Source organism: Girardinichthys multiradiatus, chromosome 7 (genome assembly GCF_021462225.1).
Source record: "Girardinichthys multiradiatus isolate DD_20200921_A chromosome 7, DD_fGirMul_XY1, whole genome shotgun sequence".
NCBI classification, from domain to species: Eukaryota; Metazoa; Chordata; class Actinopteri; order Cyprinodontiformes; family Goodeidae; genus Girardinichthys; species Girardinichthys multiradiatus.
Genome location: NC_061800.1, coordinates 29,906 through 56,088, shown reverse-complemented (window position 1 = coordinate 56,088; position 26,183 = coordinate 29,906). Strand labels below are relative to the sequence as shown.

At 42.0% G+C, this 26,183-nt stretch overlaps 1 protein-coding gene across 3 annotated transcripts in view; it reads left to right on the top strand.

Annotated features, from left to right (window-relative positions):
* Positions 1–25,788, top strand: part of LOC124871117 (aryl hydrocarbon receptor-like) — a 47,718-nt gene extending 21,930 nt beyond the window's left edge. Inside the window, exons 3-11 of one of the 3 annotated variants that reach the window (XM_047370126.1) lie at positions 15,364–15,452; positions 17,375–17,464; positions 18,113–18,227; positions 18,510–18,637; positions 18,715–18,917; positions 19,177–19,286; positions 20,328–20,469; positions 20,593–22,325; positions 24,048–25,788. In XM_047370126.1, the coding sequence (XP_047226082.1) occupies positions 15,364–15,452; positions 17,375–17,464; positions 18,113–18,227; positions 18,510–18,637; positions 18,715–18,917; positions 19,177–19,286; positions 20,328–20,469; positions 20,593–22,325; positions 24,048–24,157 (2,720 nt within the window). In that variant the 3' untranslated portion in view covers positions 24,158–25,788. Of the gene's footprint in view, positions 1–15,363; positions 15,453–17,374; positions 17,465–18,112; positions 18,228–18,509; positions 18,638–18,714; positions 18,918–19,176; positions 19,287–20,327; positions 20,470–20,592; positions 22,326–24,044 lie in introns of all 3 variants that reach the window. The other 2 variants (XM_047370125.1, XM_047370127.1) reach the window with 2 other exon arrangements.
* The last annotated feature ends 395 nt before the right edge of the window (positions 25,789–26,183 follow it).

Genomic DNA, 26,183 nt, shown 5'->3' with positions numbered 1-26,183 from the left:
ATGACTATGAATATTGTAGCTTTACACTGAAGGCATCAAAACTATGAATTAACATGTGGAATTATATACTGAGCAAAAAAGTGAGAAACAACTGAAAATATGTCTTATATTCTAGGTTCTTCAAAGCAGCCACCTTTTGCTTTGATTACTGCTCCGCACACTCTTGGCATTCTGTTGATGAGCTTCAAGAGGTAGTCACCTGAAATGGTTTTCACTTCACAGGTGTGCCCTGTCAGGTTTAATAAGTGGGATTTCAAGCCTTATAAATGGGGTTGGGACCATCAGTTGTGTTGTGCAGGAGGTGGATACAGTACACAGCTGATAGTCCTACTGAATAGACTGTTAGAATTTGTATTATGGCAAGAAAAAGCAGCTAAGTAAAGAAAAACGAGTGGCCATCATTACTTTAAGAAATGAGGTCAGTCAGTCCGAACAATTGGGAAAACTTTGAAAGTGTCCCCAAGTGCAGTCGCAAAAACCATCAAGCGCCACAAAGAAACTGGCTCACATGAAGACCGCCCCAGGAAAGGAAGACCAAGAGTCACCTCTGCTGCAGACGATAAGTTCATCCGAGTCACCAGCCTTAGAAATCACAGGTTAACAGCAGCTCAGATTAGAGAACAGGTCAATGCCACACAGAGTTCTAGCAGCAGACACATCTCTAGAACAACTGTTAAGAGGAGACTGTGTGAATCAGGCCTTCATGGTAAAATAGCTGCTAGGAAACCACTGTTGAGGACAGGCAACAAGCAGAAGAGACTTGTTTGGCTAAAGAACACAAGGAATGGACATTAGACCAGTGGAAATCTGTGCTTTGGTCTGATGAGTCCAAGTTTGAGCTCTTTAGTTCCAACCACCGTGTCTTTGTGCGGCGCAGAAGAGGTGAACGGATGGACTCTACATGCCTGGTTCCCACCATGAAGCATGGAGGAGGAGGTGTGATGGTGTGGGGGTGCTTTGATGGTGACACTGTTGGGGATTTATTCAAAATTGAAGACATACTGAACCAGCATGGCTACCACAGCATCTTGCAGCGGCATGCTATTCCATCCGGTTTGCGTTTAGTTGGACCATCATTTATTTTTCAACAGGACAATGACCCCAAACACACCTCCAGGCTGTGTAAGGGCTATTTGACCAAGAAGGAGAGTGATGGGGTGCTGCGCCAGATGACCTGGCCTCCAGTCACCGGACCTGAACCCAATCCAGATGGTTTGGGGTGAGCTGGACCATAGAGTGAAGGCAAAAAGGCCAACAAGTGCTAAGCATCTCTGGGAACTCCTTCAAGACTGTTGGAAAACCATTTCAGGTGACTACCTCTTGAAGCTCATCAACAGAATGCCAAGAGTGTGTGGAGCAGTAATCAAAGCAGAAGGTGGCTACTTTGAAGAACCTAGAATATAAGACATATTTTCAGTTGTTTCACACTTTTTTATTCAGTATATAATTCCACATGTGTTCATTCATAGTTTTGATGCCTTCAGTGTGAAGCTACAATATTCATAGTCATGAAAATAGACAACTCTTTGAATGAGAAGGTGTGTCCAAACTTTTGGTCTGTACTGTACACAGAATGTGACATGTTCACTGAGGGCTGATGATCTTAAATATCCCAATAATTATCATGAAACACAATATTTATTGCAGTATTTTTAATTCCACCCTAACCCCTATTTACTATTCATTTAATGTAAACCATAACCCATTTGGCCCCTGACCCCTGCTCTGTCTGCAGGATGAACAGCTTCTCTTACAGCTCTTCTCCCAAAAGGTCCTTACTCTGAAACTAGTTCACTCCGTTTTTTATCAGCCATAGTGTAGCTTTTCACAAAACCTGAGTAAGTTTGATGGCCACGAGCAGACATCTCTATCATCCTGGAAGTCTGGGTTCCTAAAAGCTGCATGTGTGCTATGTCTCTTCCTGCTTACATCCCAACAGCTTCTGGATTTAGAGCTGTTTTACTTCATAAGCAAGTTGTTTGTCTCAAAATTTGGCATCTCTGAATACTTGTAACTCTGAGTTCTCCAGAAGGGTGGAGGTTTAAGAGTACTGGGAGTAGCTACGCTCCAAAAACATTAGATGCAGAAAGATTGCTTTGAAGATTTATACTTGATAATCATGATATTGTCATTTGATACATATATTATCAGATATATTAGCAGTATACCACCCACCCCTACATTCAGCTCTTTTTGAACACAAGCTGCTCTTCTAAAGACAAGCTACGTCAGACCATTTAGGGCTGAGAACTCTGTATGTAAAATGAGAAACTAGAAATGGAAGAAAATATTCATAAACTGAAAACAAAACAATAGTTTTATACAACTTTAGTGTGATACTGATGTTTTTCTGAATGAGCATGGCCTCTAAACCAATGGGTTTTACATGTTTAACAGAAAAATATACACTATTGTATTATTCATGACACTTGCATATTTAAAATGGTGTAATGTAAAAGTTACAGCAGTTTAAAGTGAAGAAACGGTTGCATACCTTCTTATTGTTTGCAGTTTCCAACCTCTGTGTGTTCTGAAAATGTTAGCAGCCTTCTGGAAATCTCTGAGTTCACTTAAAATGGTCTTCATTCTCCTAGACTGAAGCTAACCATGCTAACAACCAAACTATATAAGAAGTTAAAGCTAGTTCACAGTGTCAACAACACAATGGTTTGGTTTTTAGCTAGTATACTGGTTTTATAGCAACTAATCCGTTACACATAATATCAGTTATTAATGTGTGGTTACTGCAAGAGAGCAAGAAATAAATATTTTGGATGCTGTTAATTATATTTAGATATTTAGGAATCTCCTGAAATCAGAATTAGCAGGTCAGAATTTACAAAAATACTCTGATTTCTGATTGATGCATCTGTAGTGTAAAGGTCTGAGCTAGAGTTTGCATGCACCTCTATGAAAGGTTTGAGGTTGCTCGGCATGACATGCAGCCATTCAGGAGCAGCTACTCTGTAGTATACATCACTGTATATTTTCCCACTTTTTTCAATCATTTTAAGTTTAACAGCACAAATCTGTCTTCAAGTCTACTTCTTCTATTGTTCTGTTCCATCTTTAACTGCTTTCACAACGTTCACGTAGCATCAAATAACAACGTTCCTCAGACAGGCTCTGAACTTGATTTAGGTGACATCAGGAAGCACATTTGCTTTAAAACTGTTGAGGAATTAAAAGTTTTCCTCTGGAGTTCTGCATACAGAGGCTGCTTGTTGGGCCTCATCATGTCACCATGGAAACTCTGATATGTTTGATTGAACAGGTCCAAGTTGCTAAATATCAGAAAGGTTCCCCTTCCCCTGTCCGGACACATTGATCCCCCCTGGGGGCGGGGGCATAGGTGGGCCCACCCCAACGTTCGAGAATCACTGCTCTAAACAGAATGTGAGCTGTTCCCTGCCAAGTATCAACCACTGGCTAGTTTAAAACTAGTCCTAAGTGAAAAATAACCATGCTGTGGGTTTATGATCCTGCATGTCCCTGTTGGTAATTCCTAGGACAGAAGGTGTCGAAGGCAGCTTAAGTTGTTTAAACTTTTCTAATGCCTCCACTGGCAAGTCAGCTTGCTTTAAATGTTGATTAGCAAGCAAGGACCTTTCTCCTAGTTGAGTTTATATGTCTGCCAGGATGTTTCATTTGCTTTGAAATGCAGACAGAATACAAATAGTGAAATAGAATGGACATATGCAGTGCCCAGTGTTTTCAGATGAAGGGTTTCTGTATCATCCTCTGCAGAGTGTGGTGGGTTTCCTGTCAGAAGGGTTGGGTCAAGGTGCACTGATGCTCTCTATAAATGAGTAAAGCACCTGGTCAAATGAAGTGAGAGTTGAAAGTGATTTTAGAGTGACATGTGAAAATATTTTGGCACGTCATTTGACAGCTGAGGAAGGAATGAAAAGCATGCAGGAATGTGGTTTTAGGAAGCAACACATCCTCAGTGTATCTAACTCCTCTCCACTCTCTCTATGAACCACACCCACTGCAGCCTTCTTATAGTCATCAAATGTATTGTAAGGTTTGCTCTATGTTAACTGAATAATCATGTCTTCCCAGCCTGGAGCAGTCATGAAATGTAGAATGGATCTCTGATGGTATGTGACACTTTGCGATTAGTGGGGGGGGGGAGGAGAATGTGTCTCTAAATATGTTTGCCACACAGAGGGAGAGGCCTCCTCCAAGGCTTGTCTTAATCATGATTATGTTTAAATAAACTTCAGGGAGTGATATAAAAACACTGATAGGTGCAGAATACTTATCAGGCTCATCAGCTTGCATGGAGAGCAAAAACAGACATGTTACGTGCAGTCAGACAAGCTGTGAATTTCCAGTGTTGCTTCCTCTCACGGCCTTTCACCTACTGTTCTGCAAGTCAGCAGGAGCTCAGGTGAAATATACTGAACTTATTCAAGAAAGACAACTAGAAGTTCCTCTTGATGTCACTTACCAACGCAGTCTGTTGCCATTTCTCTGAACATGTGCAGACACGAGCTGTGCTGCTCAGCAGCATAGATATGTAGCTAAGAAGGAAACGTTAAACCTCCAGAAAACTGTGATGCTTCCTCAGTGATATGAACATGTTTTAGCTTTCCAGGGTGTGTCTCAGAACAGACCAATCAATTGTCGTAAAAACTAAACATGTATTACAAATCAGAAACAAGTGGATCCAAGATTCAGCCAGACACAGAACTGAAAGATTAAAAGATTTATTCAGCCACAGGAAAACGTCACTGATTAAAATCCACAGCTTCCAGGAATCACTGAAGCAGAAAGAAGGATTAGAGACTTGTAGTTTCTCCAGATCTTGCAAAGATCAGAAAAGTCACTAACCTGCTATTGTCTTGGGTTGAACTTGAAACCAGTGGGTGGCAGGCCGAGATCTCCACAGTGCAGGTAAGAGAGGCAGGTGGCTTTAGGCTGAATAATCCAAGGGCTAGGCTGGCTCAATAATTCAGGGACAGAAACAGGTCAATGATCGGAACAAGAGATGTCAGGCAAGGGGCAGGCAGAGGCATAAAGCAGATGCAGGAAACAGGGTTGAAAACCAAAATCCAAACAGTCCAACAAGGGGCAGGCAGAGAGGCAAAATCCAAGAGACAAGGCAAGGTCAAAAACCAATGATCAGACAGGACAGAACTCTGGATATCTACTCACACAATGGCTTTCAGAAGTCTGGCACCATCTGCTTGTCAGAGTCAGTATATATCAGGGAAGAAACAGGTGCTTGGAATGCCACAGATTGCACTGCACTGCAGCAGCCACCAGGTGCATCTCATCTGCTGATTGCAGCCAGGGAGACAGGGTAGAGCAGGACCAGCAGACGTGCCAGAATCATAACAACATGGCTGCATGGAAAGGCCACAGCAGACTAAAGTATGCCTCTGAATCTGCATTTCTGCTGCAGCATCACCTGGTGTGGCAAGGCAGATCAGCGGAAGGATGTTTCTGAAATGCTGGAGTGCCAGATTGGAAATGAAGAGACAGATAATAATTTATTCCAAATATTAATCAACGAGAAGGGTCACACCTTTCAGAGTTTCCAAACAGCCCTGAAAATTCTGGAAAAGTACGGAATTTTACTTTACAATTTTCAAGGTTTGGAAGCCAGTTATGTTGCATGTAATAAGAATCGACTGCTCTTCAAGCAGGTTTAAGGTTAATAATAATTTCTCCAGAATGTTATAAAAATGCAGTAAAAACAATCTAGAAATTTTGTCATAAAGAAACACGCAGGAACCCTTAATAAACCAGACGTGCAGGAAGGCTGTGTGGCGGCTTCAGAGGATGTTATTTTTTACAGTTCATAGAAATGTACCAGTGTGCATGTTGTTTCACTTACAGGGGTTGGACAATGAAACTGAAACACCTGGTTTTAGACCACAATAATTTATTAGTATGGTGTAGGGCCTCCTTTTGCGGCCAATACAGCATCAATTCGTCTTGGGAATGACATATACAAGTCCTGCACAGTGGTCAGAGGGATTTTAAGCCATTCTTCTTGCAGGATAGTGGCCAGGTCACTACGTGATACTGGTGGAGGAAAACGTTTCCTGACTCGCTCCTCCAAAACACCCCAAAGTGGCTCAATAATATTTAGATCTGGTGACTGTGCAGGCCATGGGAGATGTTCAGCTTCACTTTCATGTTCATCAAACCAATCTTTCACCAGTCTTGCTGTGTGTATTGGTGCATTGTCATCCTGATATACGGCACCACCTTCAGGATACAATGTTTGAACCATTGGATGCACATGGTCTTCAAGAATGGTTTGGTAGTCCTTGGCAGTGACGCGCCCATCTAGCACAAGTATTGGGCCAAAGGAATGCCATGATATGGCAGCCCAAACCATCACTGATCCACCCCCATGCTTCACTCTGGGCATGCAACAGTCTGGGTGTTACGCTTCTTTGGGGCTTCTCCACACCGTAACTCTCCCGGATGTGGGGAAAACAGTAAAGGTGGACTCATCAGAGAACAATACATGTTTCACATTGTCCACAGCCCAAGATTTATGCTCCTTGCACCATTGAAACCAATGTTTGGCATTGGCATGAGTGACCAAAGGTTTGGCTATAGCAGCCCGGCCGTGTATATTGACCCTGTGGAGCTCCTGATGGACAGTTCTGGTGGAAACAGGAGAGTTGAGGTGCACATTTAATTCTGCCGTGATTTGGGCAGCTGTGGTTTTATGTTTTTTGGATACAATCCGGGTTAGCACCAGAACATCCCTTTCAGACAGCTTCCTCTTGCGTCCACAGTTAATCCTGTTGGATGTGGTTCGTCCTTCTTGGTGGTATGCTGACATTACCATGGATACCGTGGCTCTTGATACATCATAAAGACTTGCTGTCTTGGTCACAGATGCGCCAGCAAAACGTGCACCAACAATTTGTCCTCTTTTGAACTCTGGTATGTCACCCATAATGTTGTGTGCATTTCAATATTTTGAGCAAAACTGTGCTCTTACCCTGCTAATTGAACCTTCACACTCTGCTCTTACTGGTGCAATGTGCAATCAATGAAGACTGGCTACCAGGCTGGTCCAATTTAGCCATGAAACCTCCCACACTAAAATGACAGGTGTTTCAGTTTCATTGTCCAACCCCTGTATGTCTTATTTTTATGCTGCTTTTATGGCACAGATTACTCTGCTGAAAACTATCCATGTAAAAGCCTGACTGTCAGGCACATTTACTATTGTTACTACTGTCTGTGCTTCAGACCTCCATTCACCTGCAGGCCTACAGTGTTTTGCAACAGTATCCATGCTGTGGTACAGTTTCAGCCTTATCTACCCATTTGGAAAGTAACATTTATTTTGTTTGTTTTGATTGTTGCTGCAGCAGATTTACAGCTATGAACACCATAAGATAAGAGCTGTCCAGGTGGAGTGAGATATTTGGCATCCTGCTAGAGGCTGTAACAATTGGACGAGTTAAAGCTTTAATGTGTCTGACATTAGGTTCTAAATCATGTTCTGTTCCTTTGATTCTTCTGCCAGATGTAAACACACCTCACCTCTCCACCACCATTCCCTCACCATTCCCATGTGTTTGGAACACCCAGGAGAGATGGTGGCATTAATTTGGAGAGTGCTAAAGAAGACTGCAAACACAAGTTGAAGTTCTGAAAATCTGTTTGTTTTTGTCAGCTATTATAATGTTTCAAAGTATTAATTTAACTAGAAACTGGCACTAAGTCATAAAAAGTGAGAGAAAAGCTCTAGAGTTTGTAATCCAGAATATAATCCAGCACCCAGTCTGGTCTTCTGCTGCTGCAGATGGACTGCCGGTGTGATGTGATATGCATTCTGAAATGGTACTTGTATTTGATGCATGGTTTTTGGAGCTGTTGTTGCTTTTCTATGGTCGACAAATCAGTTTGCCTTTTCTCCCCTGACTTCTGATAGTAACACAGCGTTTTGGTCCACACAACTGCTGTTTAGCACTTTTTTTCTCCTTTTTTTGGGTCATTAATGTAAAGTCAAGAGATGGTTGAGTGTAAAAATCCCAGCAAATCAGCAGTTTATAAAACACTCAGACCAGCCTGTCTGGCAGTAATGTTAAACGTGACTTAAATCTCTTTCCTTCCCCACCCTGATCCTCGCTGTGAACTTCAGCAAGTTGTCTTCACCGCATCTACATACCTAACTGGACTGATGTACTCCTGTGTGATTACTTGAAGCACTGTTGGTGTCGACAAGCATTTTAACAGTTGTACCAAATAAAGTGACTGGTGAGAATGACACGCATATGTACACAATATTGCCAAAAGTATTGGGTCACAACATCAGACAAATAAATTCTGGTTTTCCAACCACTTTCATGGCTACAGGTATAAGAAGATTGGTGTGGAGCGAGTCCTGATCTTAACCTTCTTGAACACTTCGGGATGAATCGGAGCGGACGCTGCAGTTCTGGTTTTCTCATCTATGAACACACTCCTAAACCTTGTAGAAGATGTTTACAGAATAGTTATAGTTGCTGTTGCTGGCAAAGTATTGTGTATGTACAAATCCATTTGAATTTCAGAATTACAGTGCTTCTGTTGTGCTAATAAATGAGTTCTGACCACAAATGAACTTCACAGTTGTAAATATTTATATATGTGGATAGTGGATGTTTCCACACAAAGCTGTATGTTCCCCTGAGGCAGTCAAGGAAAACTTACCTCAGTCCTTTTTCCTATTCCTGCTCCTGGAAAGATGATTGCTTTCTGCCTTCTACAGCTAATTAGTTGATGCAAACACTCATCCATGATAAAATGCTGTCTTCCTAAGTAAATGGTTATTTGTTGATCACAGTAATCATTAATCACCCTTGTATCTGTGTTTATAGCACCTACAGAGAAATAAATACTGTCATTTTTTATTAATAAAAGTCCAGAATTCCGGTTTTAGTCTGTAGATGGGATGTGTTTAGAGTACAGAATGTATCCTTCTGAACAAACCACTTGCATCATCCTCTTTTGACATGGAGCTTATAGTGTTCATCTTGACAAACACCGTGGAGGCACCATTTAAGCTGTAGCTGCCTCAGCTGTCTGCAGCAATAACTCACACAGGTGTGGCACACAAAGCAGCCCTATTGTTTTCTGATTGTGAACCATGTTATTAGTGGTGTTCTTTGTAAAGGTGTGTTTTATTTTAGCTTGGATCTGCCAGCGTGATAAGCCTTTGACTTGCACCTCATGGCCAAACTGTTTATTTGAGTATTTTAACAGACAAATGATTCAGCAGCTTGTCTAATCAAAAATCACCATTATCAGTCAAAATATTAGTCATGGATGGCCGTTCAAGTTAGGACATGCCTAGAATTTCAGATAAGGATCTTGTAAATCTTCAGGTAAAAGAAAAGGTTTTAGAGAGAAGAACAAACGAGCAGTTTTTGGGGGTGAGATTCAGAGAGCAGATAATGAAACATTATTGTGCTGCCTCAGAGTGGCAGATCTCTGCAGGAGCATTCTGATCGTCTCATAGCGTGACTCTCTCAGGCAGCTCTGGGTGTTTTGGAAAGCCTATGGCTCAATGCTGCTGACATATTTGTGTGACGCTGTTAGAAATCTGAGAAAAATGTAGAGTAGCTTTCTGTTAAAAACATTCAGGGCCTGTTAGCAGTCATAGTTGCCAAGGTAATCCACAGCATGTGCTTCAGTTTGATATGATTTAGTAATTGCCATATCTGATTCATGCCAACAAACTGCTGTGCCCATGATAGAAGTGGAGCAGAGACTATGAGGACATCAGTGTGACTGCGTGAAAGACATGTGCAGCTGTTGTTTAATTCAGATCAGTGGCTGATTTTTGGCTCAGCATCATCTCATGTGAGCAGAGACAGCATTGTGTAAGGATTCATCTGGACTCATCTTTCACTATATCGTGAGAGCCCATAGTAACCACTGGGACACAGATTTAATTATGCTTTCTCTTTTTTTTTTTCAAATTTCCATTCTTTGAAAGGTTTATTCTCAGTCTGTCCAGCTTTAAACCGCAGCGCTACATTTCCTCTCAAATTCGCTGTTACTGTTCAAAACTTCCAGACTCATTTACCAATGAGCAGATATGCTTTTCACTAGCCTGCATTAGGTTCATTTTACTGTAGTATACATATACATTTAGACATGAGCTGCTGTGAGAGTCAGACGATATAACTTTTATATAGCAAAAATACTTGCTCAAGGTTTCATACAAAGTTATGGCAATAAACCAAAAATATAAAGTAAAACATGTGTATAACATTATTATATGCTATATTTAAAGCCAAGAAGCAGCAATTATTGCAACTGCTCAGATCTCACATGACCTCCAGTAAAGTTTTAAAATAAGATAACTAGTCAATTATTATGGTTATAATAAAGTTATATATAAAATGTATTTATTATTTGGATTTTGATACATAGACTTGAGCAAAACTACACAACATAACTCCTCCTAAACTTATTAATAGTTTTCAAGTGCAAATATTCTACCTTTTGCCATTTTGTGTTTTATAGAGTAAAAAATGTATTAAAAACTGATATTAGCTGAGTAATTAGTTTGTTTATCTGTTCAGGTAGCCTGCAGTCATCTGCCTAACAGACATGTTACTTTACTTAATGTGAGAGAACAGCTGGTGTGATCTGTTCCTCTGTTCCTAAAAGCAGACAGGAACATTAGTTAGTCATATTGGAAGGATGAAGTCTGCTTTGAGGACCTGCTACAGCAGCTCTTATTGGCTGTTAGTGCTGCCCTTCCTGCACATCTGTGTGAGAACAGAGATCTCTGCTCAGGATCTACTGGAACTAAATATTTTCAAATAAAGATAATATTCCACTCTGCATCACTGGCATGCTTTATACTTCTCTCAATGTAGCAGACTCCCAGCCTATGACAGCATTTCCTTTGTCCCTGCTCAGTTTTAATTGCTTCCCTCTGCACCAATATTTTACATTTGTGGTTAATATTATTAAAAACTGGATGGTTTAGTTGTTTCTGTATAGCTCCTTTATAGCATCAGTTTCTTCAACAGAGGTTTACTGCACAGGCTAAATGACGTCTGCCTGTTTGTGATTGTTGAGTGCTTGAACTGCATCTTCCTTCTCTGCTCTGAGCAGCAGAGATGATTTTCTGCATCAGAAATCTGCTCTGCAATTTTATCAATCGCACAAAGAGCTGTTTTGTAAAACAGGAAGTTACAGTTTGGTGCTGAAAAAGGGCCTCTGTTGGTGTCGGTTTACACTGAAAGCTGATGGAGTCAGAGGGTCTTGCAGGAAGATCTGCAGCCTGTATCATGGTTTTGTTTTGGACATGTTTTTTGTAATTAAGAGCTTAAACTACCTGTTGTTCTGAGGTTCTCGGGTTTCTGAGGATTAAAATCACCTTTGTCTTAGTCATAGTTTTAAACAAACACAGATGTTGGTGTTTGCATGAGTTGCAGTAGTGACTCCCTCTGGTTTAGTCAGTGTAGAAAACATGAACTCGTTTCTTTTTCAATTCAGAATGGGTGGTCAGCCATCCTGACACGTTGTTAAGCAAATAAGATGGATCATTGTGCTGATGGCAGCTGTTTCTCTCTCCATCTGTGGTGAAAAGTTCAGATGCTAAAGCCTGAACTAAAAGCGCTTTTCTCCCAAATTGTGGTAAAAAACATGGAGAGATTTAATATCTGGTCATAATAAGAATTTGGTATTTATAAGCCCGGATGTCTCACAGCATCACGCTATCCCTCTGCTGTGCTGTTGTTCATGTAACAAAACTAAGGCAAACTGTTGAGGGAGTGTGAGATAAGACAAAGTAACACTGTGGTCTGAATAAGCAGTGGTGGTTTAAAGAAAATGAGAGGAATGACTGCTGCTTTGGCTTCACATCCCTGTGCAGTGTTTTGTTTTTTCACAGAGGAATATCTGCTCTCACAGTATCATTATCCATCTCTTTCTCCTGCTGCAGCGATTCTGCACACAACAGCAACATGAGCAACAAGACTGCTCGCAACTGAAAATGTTGTGGAGGAAGAGCACAAAGCAGAAAGAAAGCAAATGGCGCCACATAGAGGTTCACTTGCTCACGAAAACCCTGAGCAGAATAAGGAGCAGTGGTGGACAGTTAGTTTGAAGCAGTTTAAACTAATAATCTGCCCACATGACTGTTAATATTTAAAAGCAGCAGCATTTGTTTTTTTTATTGTTGACCCGAACTTGTGGAGGTGCAGCTTGTTCTCAGTATTGTGTTTGAGGAGGAGCTCTGAGGGCCCTCCGCTCCTTAAAAAAGTTGCGTGACCTGGCTAGACGGCCACTCAGGGAGAGGCCATATCCTGGGATCTTCCTGTAGTGGTTGTCCAGATATGGGAAACAATCTCAATGGCTACTATTTACAAAACTCCCTAAAGACAGGGTGTGTTTTATGTATATGTGCATGGATACACATACTGGCGGATCAGTTTTCTTTCTGTCAGAGATCTGTGCAGAGCTATGTCTAGCCTGTTTAGTTGTTTTTGCTCCACTTTCATAACCTGACATCCAGACTTTCTAGGGAACAACAGAACCACCAGTTGGTCACATGGTCACAGGGATGTAAACAATCTGCCAAACCAGTGGATTTATAGGAGGACCAGAGAGTGTGTGCGTGTGTGTGTGTTTGTGGGAGCAACAGGAAAACTACTGTGAACATGACGCAGCATGCAGAGCTGCTAGAGAAAAATGATGAACCTTGACTTTACTTTTAAGGTATTTTATTAACTGCCTGTAGAACACGCCAAGGCAAACACTAGACTAGTGGTTCTTCATGCAGTGGAAGGTTCTGAGTTCATTTCAAACAAGCTCTGATAGCGCTGCCATCAATCATTCTTGCCTTTTCTTTATAATGGCAACAGTTGTTAACAATGGCTTTGTTCTCTGTCAGATAATGAATGTGCTTCTCTGTTGACTGTACTCTGGGAATTTGTTTTAGCCTCAGACTTTTTCCAAGATTAATGAGGTCCAGTTGTAAGCAGGGCCAATAAAAGCCCATATAACCATGAAAACATTTAATGCAGAACACATTTTTAAATGATCAGTAATTATTATTTTGTCAACTTTGGCTTTTCTTTGTTTTTGTTGACACCTAAGAGTTTCTGCAGGGTTTTCATATGTAGGAGCGCAACACTATCAGAAAACATATACATGTTACAGCAAGAATTCATTCAGCATACCACCGTTTCCTCATAACTAACTAGCAACAGTTTCAAGGATGAGACAGGTAAACACATTTGTATCTAATTATCCAATTATTTCAAACAGATCAGTCGAAATATCTCACCAAAGACAGGAGACATCAACTACCTGGGCATTAATATTTTTACCAGGGTGCATGACGTAACATGATAAACCATATTCCATTTCTTAAAGCAACTGTGGAGAGCCTCATCCCTCTGTCTTATGGGAAGAGCAGTAGCAAATAATATGTTGGTTCTCCTTGAATCTTATATATTCTCAATTGTTGCAACCATACCATCTCAAAACTGGCTTAGGGTTTAAAATCTAGATCTAAACTTCTTAATTTTTACAACCACTACATGGCTAATAAAGTGCAGCATGTCCTAAACTGAATCAAGTAAAGCCCATTAGATTGTTTATGGATGGGTCCCCAAGGCTTAAGGTCTTAAGTACAACAGATGGCAATGGTGCACTGAAGACCAGCTCTAATGAAACCCTACATCAGTCTGCTGAAGTGTGACACATACAGGGGTTGAACAATGAAACTGAAACACCTGTCATTTTAGTGTGGGAGGTTTCATGGCTAAATTGGACCAGCCTGGTAACCAGTCTTCATTGATTGCACATTGCACCAGTAAGAGCAGAGTGTGAAGGTTCAATTAGCAGGGTAAGAGCACAGTTTTGCTCAAAATATTGAAATGCACACAACATTTTGGGCGACATACCAGAGTTCAAAAGAGGACAAATTGTTGGTGCACGTCTTGCTGGCGCATCTGTGACCAAGACAGCAAGTCTTTGTGATGTATCAAGAGCCATGGTATCCAGGGTAATGTCAGCATACCACCAAGAAGGACGAACCACATCCAACAGGATTAACTGTGGACGCAAGAGGAAGCTGTCTGAAAGGGATGTTCGGGTGCTAACCCGGATTGTATCCAAAAAACATAAAACCACGGCTGCCCAAATCACGGCAGAATTAAACTCAACTCTCAACTCTCCTGTTTCCACCAGAACTGTCCGTCAGGAGCTCCACAGGGTCAATATACACGGCCGGGCTGCTATAGCCAAACCTTTGGTCACTCATGCCAATGCCAAACGTCGGTTTCAATGGTGCAAGGAGCGCAAATCTTGTGGACAATGTGAAACATGTATTGTTCTCTGATGAGTCCACCTTTACTGTTTTCCCCACATCCGAGAGAGTTACGGTGTGGAGAAGCCCCAAAGAAGTGTACCACCCAGACTGTTGCATGCCCAGAGTGAAGCATGGGGGTGGATCAGTGATGGTTTGGCTGCCATATCATGGCATTCCCTTGGCCCAATACTTGTGCTAGATGGTCGCGTCACTGCCAAGGACTACCAAACCATTCTTGAGGACCATGTGCATCCAATGGTTCAAACATTGTATCCTGGGTTACACAGCAAGACTGGTGAAAGATTGGTTTGATGAACATGAAAGTGAAGTTGAACATCTCCCATGGCCTGCACAGTCACCAGATCTAAATATTATTGAGCCACTTTGGGGTCTTTTGGAGGAGCGAGTCAGGAAACGTTTTCCTCCACCAGTATCACGTAGTGACCTGGCCACTATCCTGTGCAGTACTTGTATATGTCATTCCCATGACGAATTATTGACGCTGTATTGGCCGCAAAAGGAGGCCCTACACCATACTAATAAATTATTGTGGTCTAAAACCAGGTGTTTCAGTTTCATTGTCCAATCTCTGTATGTCTTGGTTTAGATTACTTCTCCTTTATGTTTATTAGGGATAAAGAGGGCAAAAAGAAGATTTGTTTTAAAGCCCCAGTTCCAGCACACATAATGTAAAATGTTGGGACCTAAGTCAGAGTGTAAGGCATTCTTAGATGGTTTGGGTTCTAAAATCATTGCCAGCTCAGAAAGGTACACAATGGATTACAGTTTATCAGTTTATTGGTCATACTTACAATTGTAAGGTGGAGAAGTGCAGGTCAAATGTTTGTGATAAGTAATATGTTTTTATTTATGTTTGTCCCAATGTTTAATTAACACTAAAACCTGAACTGAGGCTCACCTTACTGTCTGTATGAAGTCAAATTCCAAAGCTTTTTACTAAAAACTTGTTTCACTTTCACCGTGCATTCAGCTTGTCTTTTGATCAGCTGGAGAACACTTATGCTTACTGCTTTTGTGTTTCACGACCTTCTCAGCATCCATAAAGAACACTAAATGCAGTCAGGTGTATCCTGGGGTGAATATGGACTCCTTTGGCTTCTCAGAAGGAGAGCTGCTGCTCCAGGTGAGAGACTGCACTAACACTTTCATAGAATTCAATTCAATTCAGTTTTATTTGTATAGCGCCAATTCACAAAACATGTCGTCTCAAGGTTCTTCACAACAGTCAGGTTCATACATTCCAATTAATCCTAACCATTGAACAGTTCAGTCAGATTCAATTATTTATTCAAATTGGATAAAAAGTTTTTCTATCTAAGGAAACCCAGCAGATTGCATCCAGTCAGTGACTTGCAACATTCACTCCTCCTGGATAAGCATGTAGAGACAGTGGACAGTCACTGGCGTTGACTTTGCAGCAATCCCTCATACTGAGCATGCATGTAGCGACAGTGGAGAGGAAAAACTCCCTTTTAACAGGAAGAAACCTCCAGCAGAACCAGAACCAGGCTCAGTGTGAGCGGCCATCTGCCACGACTGACTGGGGGTTTGAGAGAACAGAGCAGAGACACAAAGAGAACAAAGAAGCACTGATCCAGTACTTTCTATAAGGAAAAGTAAATGTTAATGGATGTAGCTCCTTTAGTCGTTTCATCTAGAAAGAAAGAACAGATAAACTCTGAACCAGTTTTCAAGGTTAGAGTCTGAAAGAGAGCACATAGAGTTAGTCACAGTAGAAGCTCAGTCAGTAGCCATGTCTAGGAGAGAGAAAGGGTTAAACACTAAAAGACAGGACTATGTGGATCATCTGTAGAAGGTGAGCATTAAGTTGTTTCCAGCAGAAGCTCAGACAATTCCCCTCTCCAGAAAGGTGTCACAGGTAGACACAGAACCAGGCCAGGTGTAGCTTCTAGGAAGAGAAAAGAGAGAACAAAGTTAAAAGCTGAAATAACAGCAAATAATGCAAAATTGGAGAGTAGTATGAGAATGTAGCGAAGAGGGTGAAAGTGGTCATTATGTCCTCCAGCAGCCTAAGCCTATAGCAGCATAACTACACAGATAGTTTCAGTTCAGATTATTTAATGAAACGGCACTTATTTACAACAATGTCGTCTCAAGGAACCTCACAAAGGGTCCCACTGATGGTCATTGTTATACTAAAAACCACAAGGATTGGGATACCTCTCTCTGTCAGACTGATTATAACCATTGGAAAAGAGAAGGGGTCATACAGGTAGCAGAAATGGAGGGTGTGTTTGCACCTCAACCTGTCCTGAATGTTTTTACACCACCTCTATATTTATCCGACGAGTGCTGGGTTTAAGGACTTTTTCTAGTTGATTCTGCATCAGCAGCTTTCATCTTGCAGCTGCGCCTAGGATGACCTAAAGCATATTGTCAAGCATGCCAAAAAGCCCAGATTAATCAATTTTAACTTAGCAATTTATTGCTAATAAAAAACACATTTGGTAAGTATAGTCTCTGAATTACATGGTACCCCCTGGTATTAGAATCCCCCTCATTTTAAAAATCAGGGTTTTAGTGAAACTGTGGTGATGTAGCCCATGTCTTATTCGGCAGATAGTTCCAACAGGGTGAGTTTGCTTGTCTCTGCACAGGTTTCTGTAGGTTTTCTGCTTTTAAACAGAGCCTACTCATCAAGTAGCACACTCACCTATCAGCCATGTGTAAACACATGTTTTGTTCATAACAAGAAGCAGTAATGTGCAACTATAGCAGCAGCAGCTGTTAGTATATAAACAGCCAGCTGGATTGGTTTCTCTTTGACCAGCAGGAAGCCAATCCAACAGTACTGCATGAACTGTTGTATAGATTTACATTCATATGATTGTTAAACTCATTTATATTTTTTTTATTGTATATTGGGTTTCAAAGCCAGTTATACACCCAATGATTTTACTCCTCAAACATATGTTACTAACATAACAGTTGTTAGTTCTGCTAAGTGTCCCTGTATCAGGACCAAATTACTTTACATGTGGAGGTTCTGTTCATCCACATCATGGTTCTGTGTTCCCTGTGCAGGCGCTGAACGGCTTTGTGTTGGTGGTCACATCTGAAGGAATGGTGTTCTACGCGTCTCCTACGATCAAAGATTACCTGGGCTTCCAGCAGGTGAGACATCAGCCTTCCTGTCCAGTGTGGCTGGTAAAAACAGACAAGCCTGCTTGTGTCACACATCATCAGTAAAGGTCGCTGTGAAACCAGAATCATTCAGTGAGTGACTCATATTTAGAAAGCACGCCTCACAAACAAAAATCACTAACTGCTGCACAAAGAAATAGCAAAAATGAATGCAGTTAAAACATGATTTAAATTAATATAATGAAATATAAAAAAAATTGTATCATATAAATATAATTGAAATTGAAAACTAATATCATAATTGAAAAACAGATGTTAAGGAAAAGCCTAATTGAATAAGAATAGCAGCTGATTTTCCACAGTCGAGGTGCTGCAGTCTGAAAAGTTTTATACCTGGTCCTTGGGACTATGGGTAGATTGTGGTTTGAGGACCTGAGGGCTTAAGTTGGAGTACATGGCCTTAACTATTCAGGAGGAACTTGACCATGCAGGGTCCTGAAAGTTAAGGCCAGAATTTAAAAATGAATCAAAAAATAAGACCATTGCCATTCATATTAATCCAGAATTGAAAGTGTTTGGGTCTTTCTGACCTTACTTTAACTCTGTCTTGTTTCAGTACTGAATTGATGATGATGAAGTTAAGCTGTTGATGATCGCTGTTGTCCTCTCTCCCCACAGTCAGATGTGGTCCACCAGAGTGTGTTTGAGCTCATCCACACTGATGATCGAGCCATGTTCAGAGAGCAGCTCCATTTTGCTTTAAACCCTCCTCCAGTTGCCTCAGATGCAGACTGTAAGTGGTTTTTACAATGACCCACAAAATGTGCATGAACTGTTTGAAACATCTGACTTAAGAATAATTTCCTGATTTATTTGTTGTCTATCTAAAGAGTCCCATACTTGCCTCTGAATGTACAGTACACACTGTGCATGTTGTAGTGGCAGAATACTGTGTTTTAAAGGTTGCATTGTTGTCTTGTTATCTGCACTACCCAAAATATGAAGTGTGATTCCTAATCTTTGAGCTGAACCCATTACTTTATGTGCCTTGTCTCCTTGTTTGTTGCCTTCTCAGTCTCGCAGAGCTGCGGTACTGTAATGATGTACAATCCTGAGCAGCTCCCTCCTGATAACTCATCCTTCCTGGAGAGAAGCTTTGTGTGTCGCTTCCGATGTCTCTTGGACAACTCCTCCGGCTTCCTGGTTTGTCAAATCCTAATTTGGGAATTTACAAAAAAAATCTAAAATCATCATGTAAATTAAATGTTTTTTGAAAACAGGCCCTGAAGTTCCACGGGCGACTAAAGTACCTCCAGGCTCAAAACGTTTCCAGGGACAGTGAGACTTGTAAAAAGGTCCAGCTGGCTCTGTTTGCCATTGCTATGCCCGTTCAGCCTCCATCCATCGTGGAGATCAGAGCCAAAATGCTCCTCTTCCAAACAAGGCACAAGCTGGATTTTACACCCACAGGCGTCGATAGCAGGTCCTGCATAACTTCAGATCAGATATTTTGTATTTACTTTTGATAACAAAACACTGAAAAAGTTCCTGGAAGCACAGTAGAGTCTGAAGAGACAAAAACAAAGTTAGATTCAATTAGAAAATAAACTGAAGTTCAGATGATGTAAGGTACGGTCCCTTTAATTCCTGTGCTGACAGTGAAAGGTTGGTTAGGCATGGAGAGCAGTTGAAAACATCTGATCCAACAGGGCTAACATGACTTTTCTTGGCTGTATCTCCAGGGGGAAGATCATTCTGGGTTACTGTGAGACTGAACTGTGCATGAAGGGCTCAGGCTACCAATTCATCCATGCTGCTGATATGATGTACTGTGCTGACAACCACATCCGCAGTATGTTTTCCTCTCACGTGTGTTCTTTGCATTACAGTGTTTTAAAGCAGGTTAGGTCATATGTCAATCTTTCAACATGTTATAGCAACATAGCACAGGTCAGTTCATCTGAAAATAGAAAGAGTATGGCACAGTTGCAAACCCACCAAAACATTGTTGTTTATCTAAAGCATTAAAAAGAGAAGCAGCCAAGAAGCACATGGTAACACTGGAGGAGCTGCAGAGATCCACAACCTAGATCGGAGAATCTGTCTATTAGTTGTTTACTCCACAAATCTGGCCTTTATGGAAGAGTGGTAACAACAACCACCGTGTCAAAAGAACGACATACAAAGTCATGTTTGCAGTCTGCTTGATGCAAGGTAGGGGATACAGCATATATGTGGGAAATGGTGCTGTGGACATCACCCTAACCAGCACACCACTACAATGAAACATGGTGGTGGCTGTGTCATGCTGTGTGAATGTTTTTCTTCAGCAGGGACAGGGAAGAGGGTCACAACTGATCAGATGACATATGGAGCTAAATGCAGGACAATCATGGAAGAAAAATTCTGTTAAAGGCTGTAAAAGATCTGAGACTGAATGAAGGTTCACCTTCCAGCAAGCCAACGATATTAAACATACAGTCAGCATACAATGGTTTTGACCAAAGCATATTTATGTGTCAGAATGTCCCAGTTAAAGTCCTGCCCTAAATCCACATGGTATCTTTGGCAAAATCTGAAAATTTCTGAGCTTGACCTAGAATGGGCAACAATCTCAATCTCAAAGCTGAAAGTTTTGGAGCTCAGCTTAGTGATGGCAAAGATAGTAGAGACACACCCTGAAAGACTGGCAGCTGTACCTGCAGTGAAAGGTGACTCTGTAGAGTTTCTACTCAGGGGGCTTATTTGCATTTTGTGCTTTATTTGATCAAATGTTGGAGTAACTGTAGGAGCTGTCTTTTTTGAATAATTGTCTCACATTATTTACCATATTTGAATATTTGCAAAACCAATTTTCATTATTTAAGTCTCTTTGTTTGTTGTAATGTGACAGTGATTAAAACAGGAGAGAGCGGTCTGACTGTGTTCAGACTTCTCAGTAAGTCTAATGGCTGGGTGTGGGTGAACTCCAACGCTAAGCTCATCTACAAAGGAGGAAGACCTGAGTTCATCATTGCATACCAGAAAGCTTTGACGTGAGTGGTTGGATATATCAGCAGCAGGCAGAATTCTAAAATCAGATAGAACCAAGTCCAAACAGGCTGCACGAGTGTTTCATTATATGGGTGATGCAATGTGTACCGCCTTCTCTGTTTCAGCAACGCTGAAGGAGAGGAGTATCTGCGGCAGCGACGATGTCAGCTGCCCTTCAGCCGTGCCACTGGAGAGGCCATCCTCTACAACACAGGCCCCACCATGGATCTCTTCCACTTTCAGTTTGACAAAATGTTTGACAGCAAGGACACCAAGAAGGACATGGCCCCTGCCTCTTTGCTGGACTGCTTCCTGAGACAGGATGAAACCATCTACACCCAGACAGTGGATACCCTACCTGTGGACCAGGTGTTTATGGATAGCCACGCTTTGGTCAGTGTGGCCAGCGATGAGTGGCAGGAGAACAAGTCCACAATAGCTGACCCTTTGCTGGTGAAGGGGGAGGCCAGTCAGTCAGTGATAGCTGTGATCGACACCCTGGAGAAACTGACACAAAGCGGAGACTTTGAAGATGTTTTGGGAAATGTGGAGATAGATGATGTTGAGCTGATGGAGTGGGAAAATTGCTTTAAGAGATTACACCAGGAAGAGGATCCACCAGGAAGTGCTCGGTTGGACCTGGACAACTTCATCACTGATGAGATAATAGACTTTATTGACTCTGTGTTCAAGGAGAGGGGAGAGGAGTGCCTGAACAACCTCACCTTCAGTTGCCTGAAAGAAGTTAACAACTTCTCATCCTCTGAACTGTGTGAGCCGCAGCTGTTTCTGACTCAGAGTCCTGATTGTTCTTACTCCCCAGTGAACGGCCTCTACGCGCACCATGAAGAAACAGTCAACAGAGCGGCGATTCCTGGGCAAAGCCTGGCCCAGTCTGCTCCGATTGGCAACAGGAACCAGAAATTCGCCCACCAGGACCCTCTTCACAGTGACAGCAGTCTGCCACCTCTTCAGCAGCTGCAGCTGGATGACATTTTCATCCCATCTATTGAGCTCCCACAGCTCACTGTACCAAATATCTCAGTGAATGATGCCTTCCCTGCTCTTCAGTCTTGCCAACAGGTATCCATCAGGCAAGCAAGCTGCTCTCAGGGTGGTTCTGTTCTGGCCCAGCAGCCGAAGAAGCTTCTGCAGCCACAAAACAGTCTGGAGGTACCTGGACTAACAGAAGCTGGGCAGATGCCACAAAGTTCTGCTCAGCAAATGAGCAACACAGCATCTGCGGTACAAAACATTCTGCCGCCCACGATTCCCTATAACAAGTTCACTTCCTCAAACACCTCCACAGTTCCTGGTGGACATCATCCAGAGTTCCTGCAGAACAGCATGATATTTAAAAACCACAATGCTCCTCTTCAGCAGTGGCCTCAGAGCCAGCAGCAGAAGCTGCCACATGCTGGCATCGTGCAGAATGGGCATGACATGACGTGCACATTCCAGAGCCAAAATTCAGGGAACCAAACATTCCCAAGAGCTGGCTTTTGTCCAAGCAGTGTCACCAGACTGAACCACATAGAGCAGGGGGGACTGGCAGGCAGCCAGACAGCCCCTCACAGCAGCTGCATGTTTGAGCAGACCTTCTCCTCCCATCTAACAGGAGTAAACATTCTGTCTCACTGTGGACCTTCAGACCTCAGTGAGGCCAGTGTGTCTTTGGATCAGATTCCTCGCCAAGGTTTCAGCAGCATCCAGTGGAGCAGCAGTGAGCTTCCAGTTGGCACATCAGCCATCAACCAGGAGCTCGCCCCCATCAGGCCTCTGACTGTGGCCCCAAGTATGGGCGCTGCACAGGACTCCTGCAACATGCAGCACTACCTTGACAGCAACAGAGAGACAGGTGAACAGCCTCAAACACACAAACATCAGCCCAATATGGGCTCCAGAAGGAGATGGCACACAGAACAAAATGATTGCTTATGTCAGTCCTTTATCTCCCAGAAATCTGAGTTTAGGTTCTGAGTTACACCTATACTGATCAGGTAGGGCAGTGTGACCACTGACATACAGTGGGGACCAATAAAGTGCCGATTTTGCAGGTTCACCCACTTGCAGAAGGCTTTAACTTTTATTACAGGTACTCTTGAACTGTGAGTGACGGAATCTAAAACAAAAATCCAGAAAATCACATTGTGTGATTTTTTTAGGTAATTAATTTGCATTTTATTTCATGACATAAATATTTGAGACATCAGAAAAACCAAACTTAATATTTGGTACAGAAACCTTTGTTTGCAATTACAGATATCAGATGTTTCCTGTAGTTCTTGACAAGGTTCACACACACTGCAGCAGGGACTTTGAACCACTGGTCCAAACAGATCTTCTCCAGATCCTTCAGGTTTCTGGTCTGTCGCTGGGCAATACAGACTTTCAGCTCCCTCCAAAGATTTTCGATTGGGTTCAGGTCTGGAGTCTGGCTAGGACACTCCAGGATCTTGAGATGCTTCTTACGGAGCCACTCCTTAGCTGCCCTGGCTGTGTGGTTCGAGTCATTGTCATACTGGAAGACACAGCCACGAGCCATCTTCAATGCCCTCACTGAGGGAAGGAGGTTGTTGGCTAAGATCTCCTGATAGATGGCCCCATCCATTCTCTCCTCAGTACGGTGCAGTCATCCTGTCCGTTTTACAGAAAAGTATCCCCAAACAATGATGTTTCCTCCTCCAGTTGGAATAGCTCTGTTGGATACAGTTGATTTTTTTTGGACGACTGTCCTCTCCGGTATCGTATGCTGTGCAGCTTGGAGGATTTTTCCTAATATTTATTTCCATCTTGGGAGAAGAAGTGGAGGTGGTGGAGGAGTATAAATACCTCAGTGTTCACCTGGACAACAGACTAGAGTGGAGATGCAACTGTGAAGCCATCTACAAGAAGGAACAGAGCAGACTGTACTTCTTGAGGAAGCTTAGGTCCTTTGGTGTTTGCAGCAAGATGCTGCAGATCTTCTATAAGTCTGTTGTGGAGAGTCTGATCTCTTCTACCATCATCTGCTGGGGAAGCAGCATCAGAGCCAGGGACTTAAAAAAGCTCAACAAGCTGATAAAAAAGGCTGGATCTGTTCTGGGGACTCCTCTGGAACCTCTGGAGATCATTGTGGAAAGACCGATTCTTCATAAAATGAAGAACATTATGGAGAACCCTGAGCATCCTCTTCATGAGACTGTCCTACAACAACAGAGTGTCTTCAGTCAGAGGCTTCTTCGGATCTGCTGTAAGACGGAGCGCTACAGGAGATCCTTCCTGCCCACAGCCATCAGCATCTACAATGTCTCTTTGAAGAAACCTTCATAATATGAGCTACAACAACATTTAATTTCCCTTTGGGATTAATAAAGTATTTTTGAATTGAATTGAATAATAGTTTTGTGAAATAATCCTGGTCTTTGCTTTGCTCCACTGTAAAAGAAGCAACTAAAAACCATCCAATAGTGATGATTTCTTACTTTTTGCCATCCTTTTTTGCTGCTTTAATGCTCAGTCCCACTCTCATCCCCATGGTTTTTTTTATAGAATTTGATGCTGTGCTCCTTTACTGACTTGTCTTCTGTCCGTTCAGCAGAGCCACAGAGGCTCCACTCAGGGTCGTGGAGTTTTCAGTCCTGCCATCATGGAGTAGAGCAGAACCTCGTCCATCCGCCACAGGAGGACACACCCTCAAGTCTACTTTAACTATATCAGTGCTTATCCATACTGCATATGTTGTAATATTATATATGTGTTTTATATTTCTTTTTTCAATTATATATGTGCTGTTCTCTCTGCTTGTCAGCTGTTGCTTTAGCGATGATATACAGTAATAACAATGAAGTATGAATCTACAAGTGTGTTTACCAGGATGGAGCCAACCAAAGATGTTTTTATAAGGGAAACCTGAGCTCTGTCCAACACATCTGAACTTGATGTTTTTAAATGAAATCACTAAAGTTTTTCTTAAAGAATTAGTAATCTATGTAAAAACTCTTGAGCTGTGCCTTCACATTAATAAGATACCATTGTGCCTTTTTTAGATTTAGTTGTTACATCCGAATGTCTGCTTTGGCTCTTGAAACCCCACACGTGTACAATGCATCATCATATGTTCATATGTGCGCAGTAAATATAAATACACTTTTTGGGGAAATGTTTCTAGGGAGATCTGACATTTACACATAAGCATCAATCAGGCGAGCATTCTCCTGCACTTGGCACCTAATCCATTAGCACAGATCTGCTGTGCACCTTACTTTACCAGTCTTGTGTCGTCTTATTATGTACGTTAAAGCCTAAGTCACGTGCACATCTGTAACAAGCTAATAACCAAAGCCGCATTCCAAACCCACGGCTTGCCTGTTTCAAAGGATGCAGGGTCCCAAACATTATTACATATCTGTTTTATTTCAGCGGTTTCTGTGACATGCAGTGGATATGTCCAGCAGATTCATTCATAGCCATCGGTTTGCCTAAATGTACATTTTTATTTCATGTAAAAAAATACTTATCACCTGAAAAAGGCAAATGTAGTAGATGCTTCAGCCGAAGAGAATTATTGAACAGCTTATAATGTACAGTTCATGGGTGTCCTTACCTTGTATTTGATCCTCATACCCTGTTACACAAACTGTTGTAACCACTATCTGCTGTAAGACCTGAACTGATACCTTACGGATGGTTCTTAAATTCTAATACCAAACACAACCACTGTATCCGGTTTCAACATACAAAGAAACACAATTTCTCCCATAAGTCAATATAAAGTCAAATACAAAATCTGTCAGATTCATCAGATTGTTGTTCCAAACATCCTTATGGGGCGTCAGAATAACTTTTGCCTATCCATGTTTGTTGCATCAGATGCATTTCTAAAACTATAGAAAAGATAGTCATTGTTGTTGGAATAATTGTATATAGATTTATCTTACATTTCCTCTTTATTACCTTTGCTATTTGACCTTTATAACCTTTCATGCTGTAAGCAAACATGTGATGAGTTCTTTTGCAGGCAAGGAGTAAAGGTGAAAGAGGGATGATGCAATCACAGTTGGGGACTCATCACAAGGATAACAGCTGATCGTGCTGAGCAAGGGTCGCACATATCTTAAGATTATGGAGACAATGCAAGTGTGTTTGTACAAGTTAATGATGTGCATGATCTATGTCACGTTGCTGCTGTTTATTTCCCACCCTTTAGAGCAGCAACGTTCATGTAACTAGGGACCACCTTAAATAAAAAGAGGATTTGGCGAGATGTGTTTCAGAGCGGTAGGAGATTTGTAACTGAAGCACATCTCTGTCCATTCTCCTCGCAGCGAGTAAGAAACTAATTCTCTTGTCTTTCTCTTCTTTTTGTGATGATATAAATATTTTAGGTTGATTAAACCTGACATTTTTGGTCCTTCAAGCCAGAGACCAATATGCCTGAGGATTCCAGCGGGTTGGTAGAATCCAGTAAAGACCGTGCGCACGGCAGGCTCCATCAGGGAGACTCTCAGACCCTTTCTGTTACTGGACTTCGGCCCACCCACTGGGGTCTGACGGCTGACGGAACTCCGAGAGAGGGGAAAGACAAAGGCTCTGTCCCAAAACCCGCACTTCCACCCTTGTGTCCCTGAATTGCGCGTTCCCGTTGATGGGTTCGAGTGCGTAGTGTGGTCCTTAGCCCCGCCCCCTTTATGCCCCACATCCGCCCTTCGGCGAAGTCCGCTTAAATGCGTATATT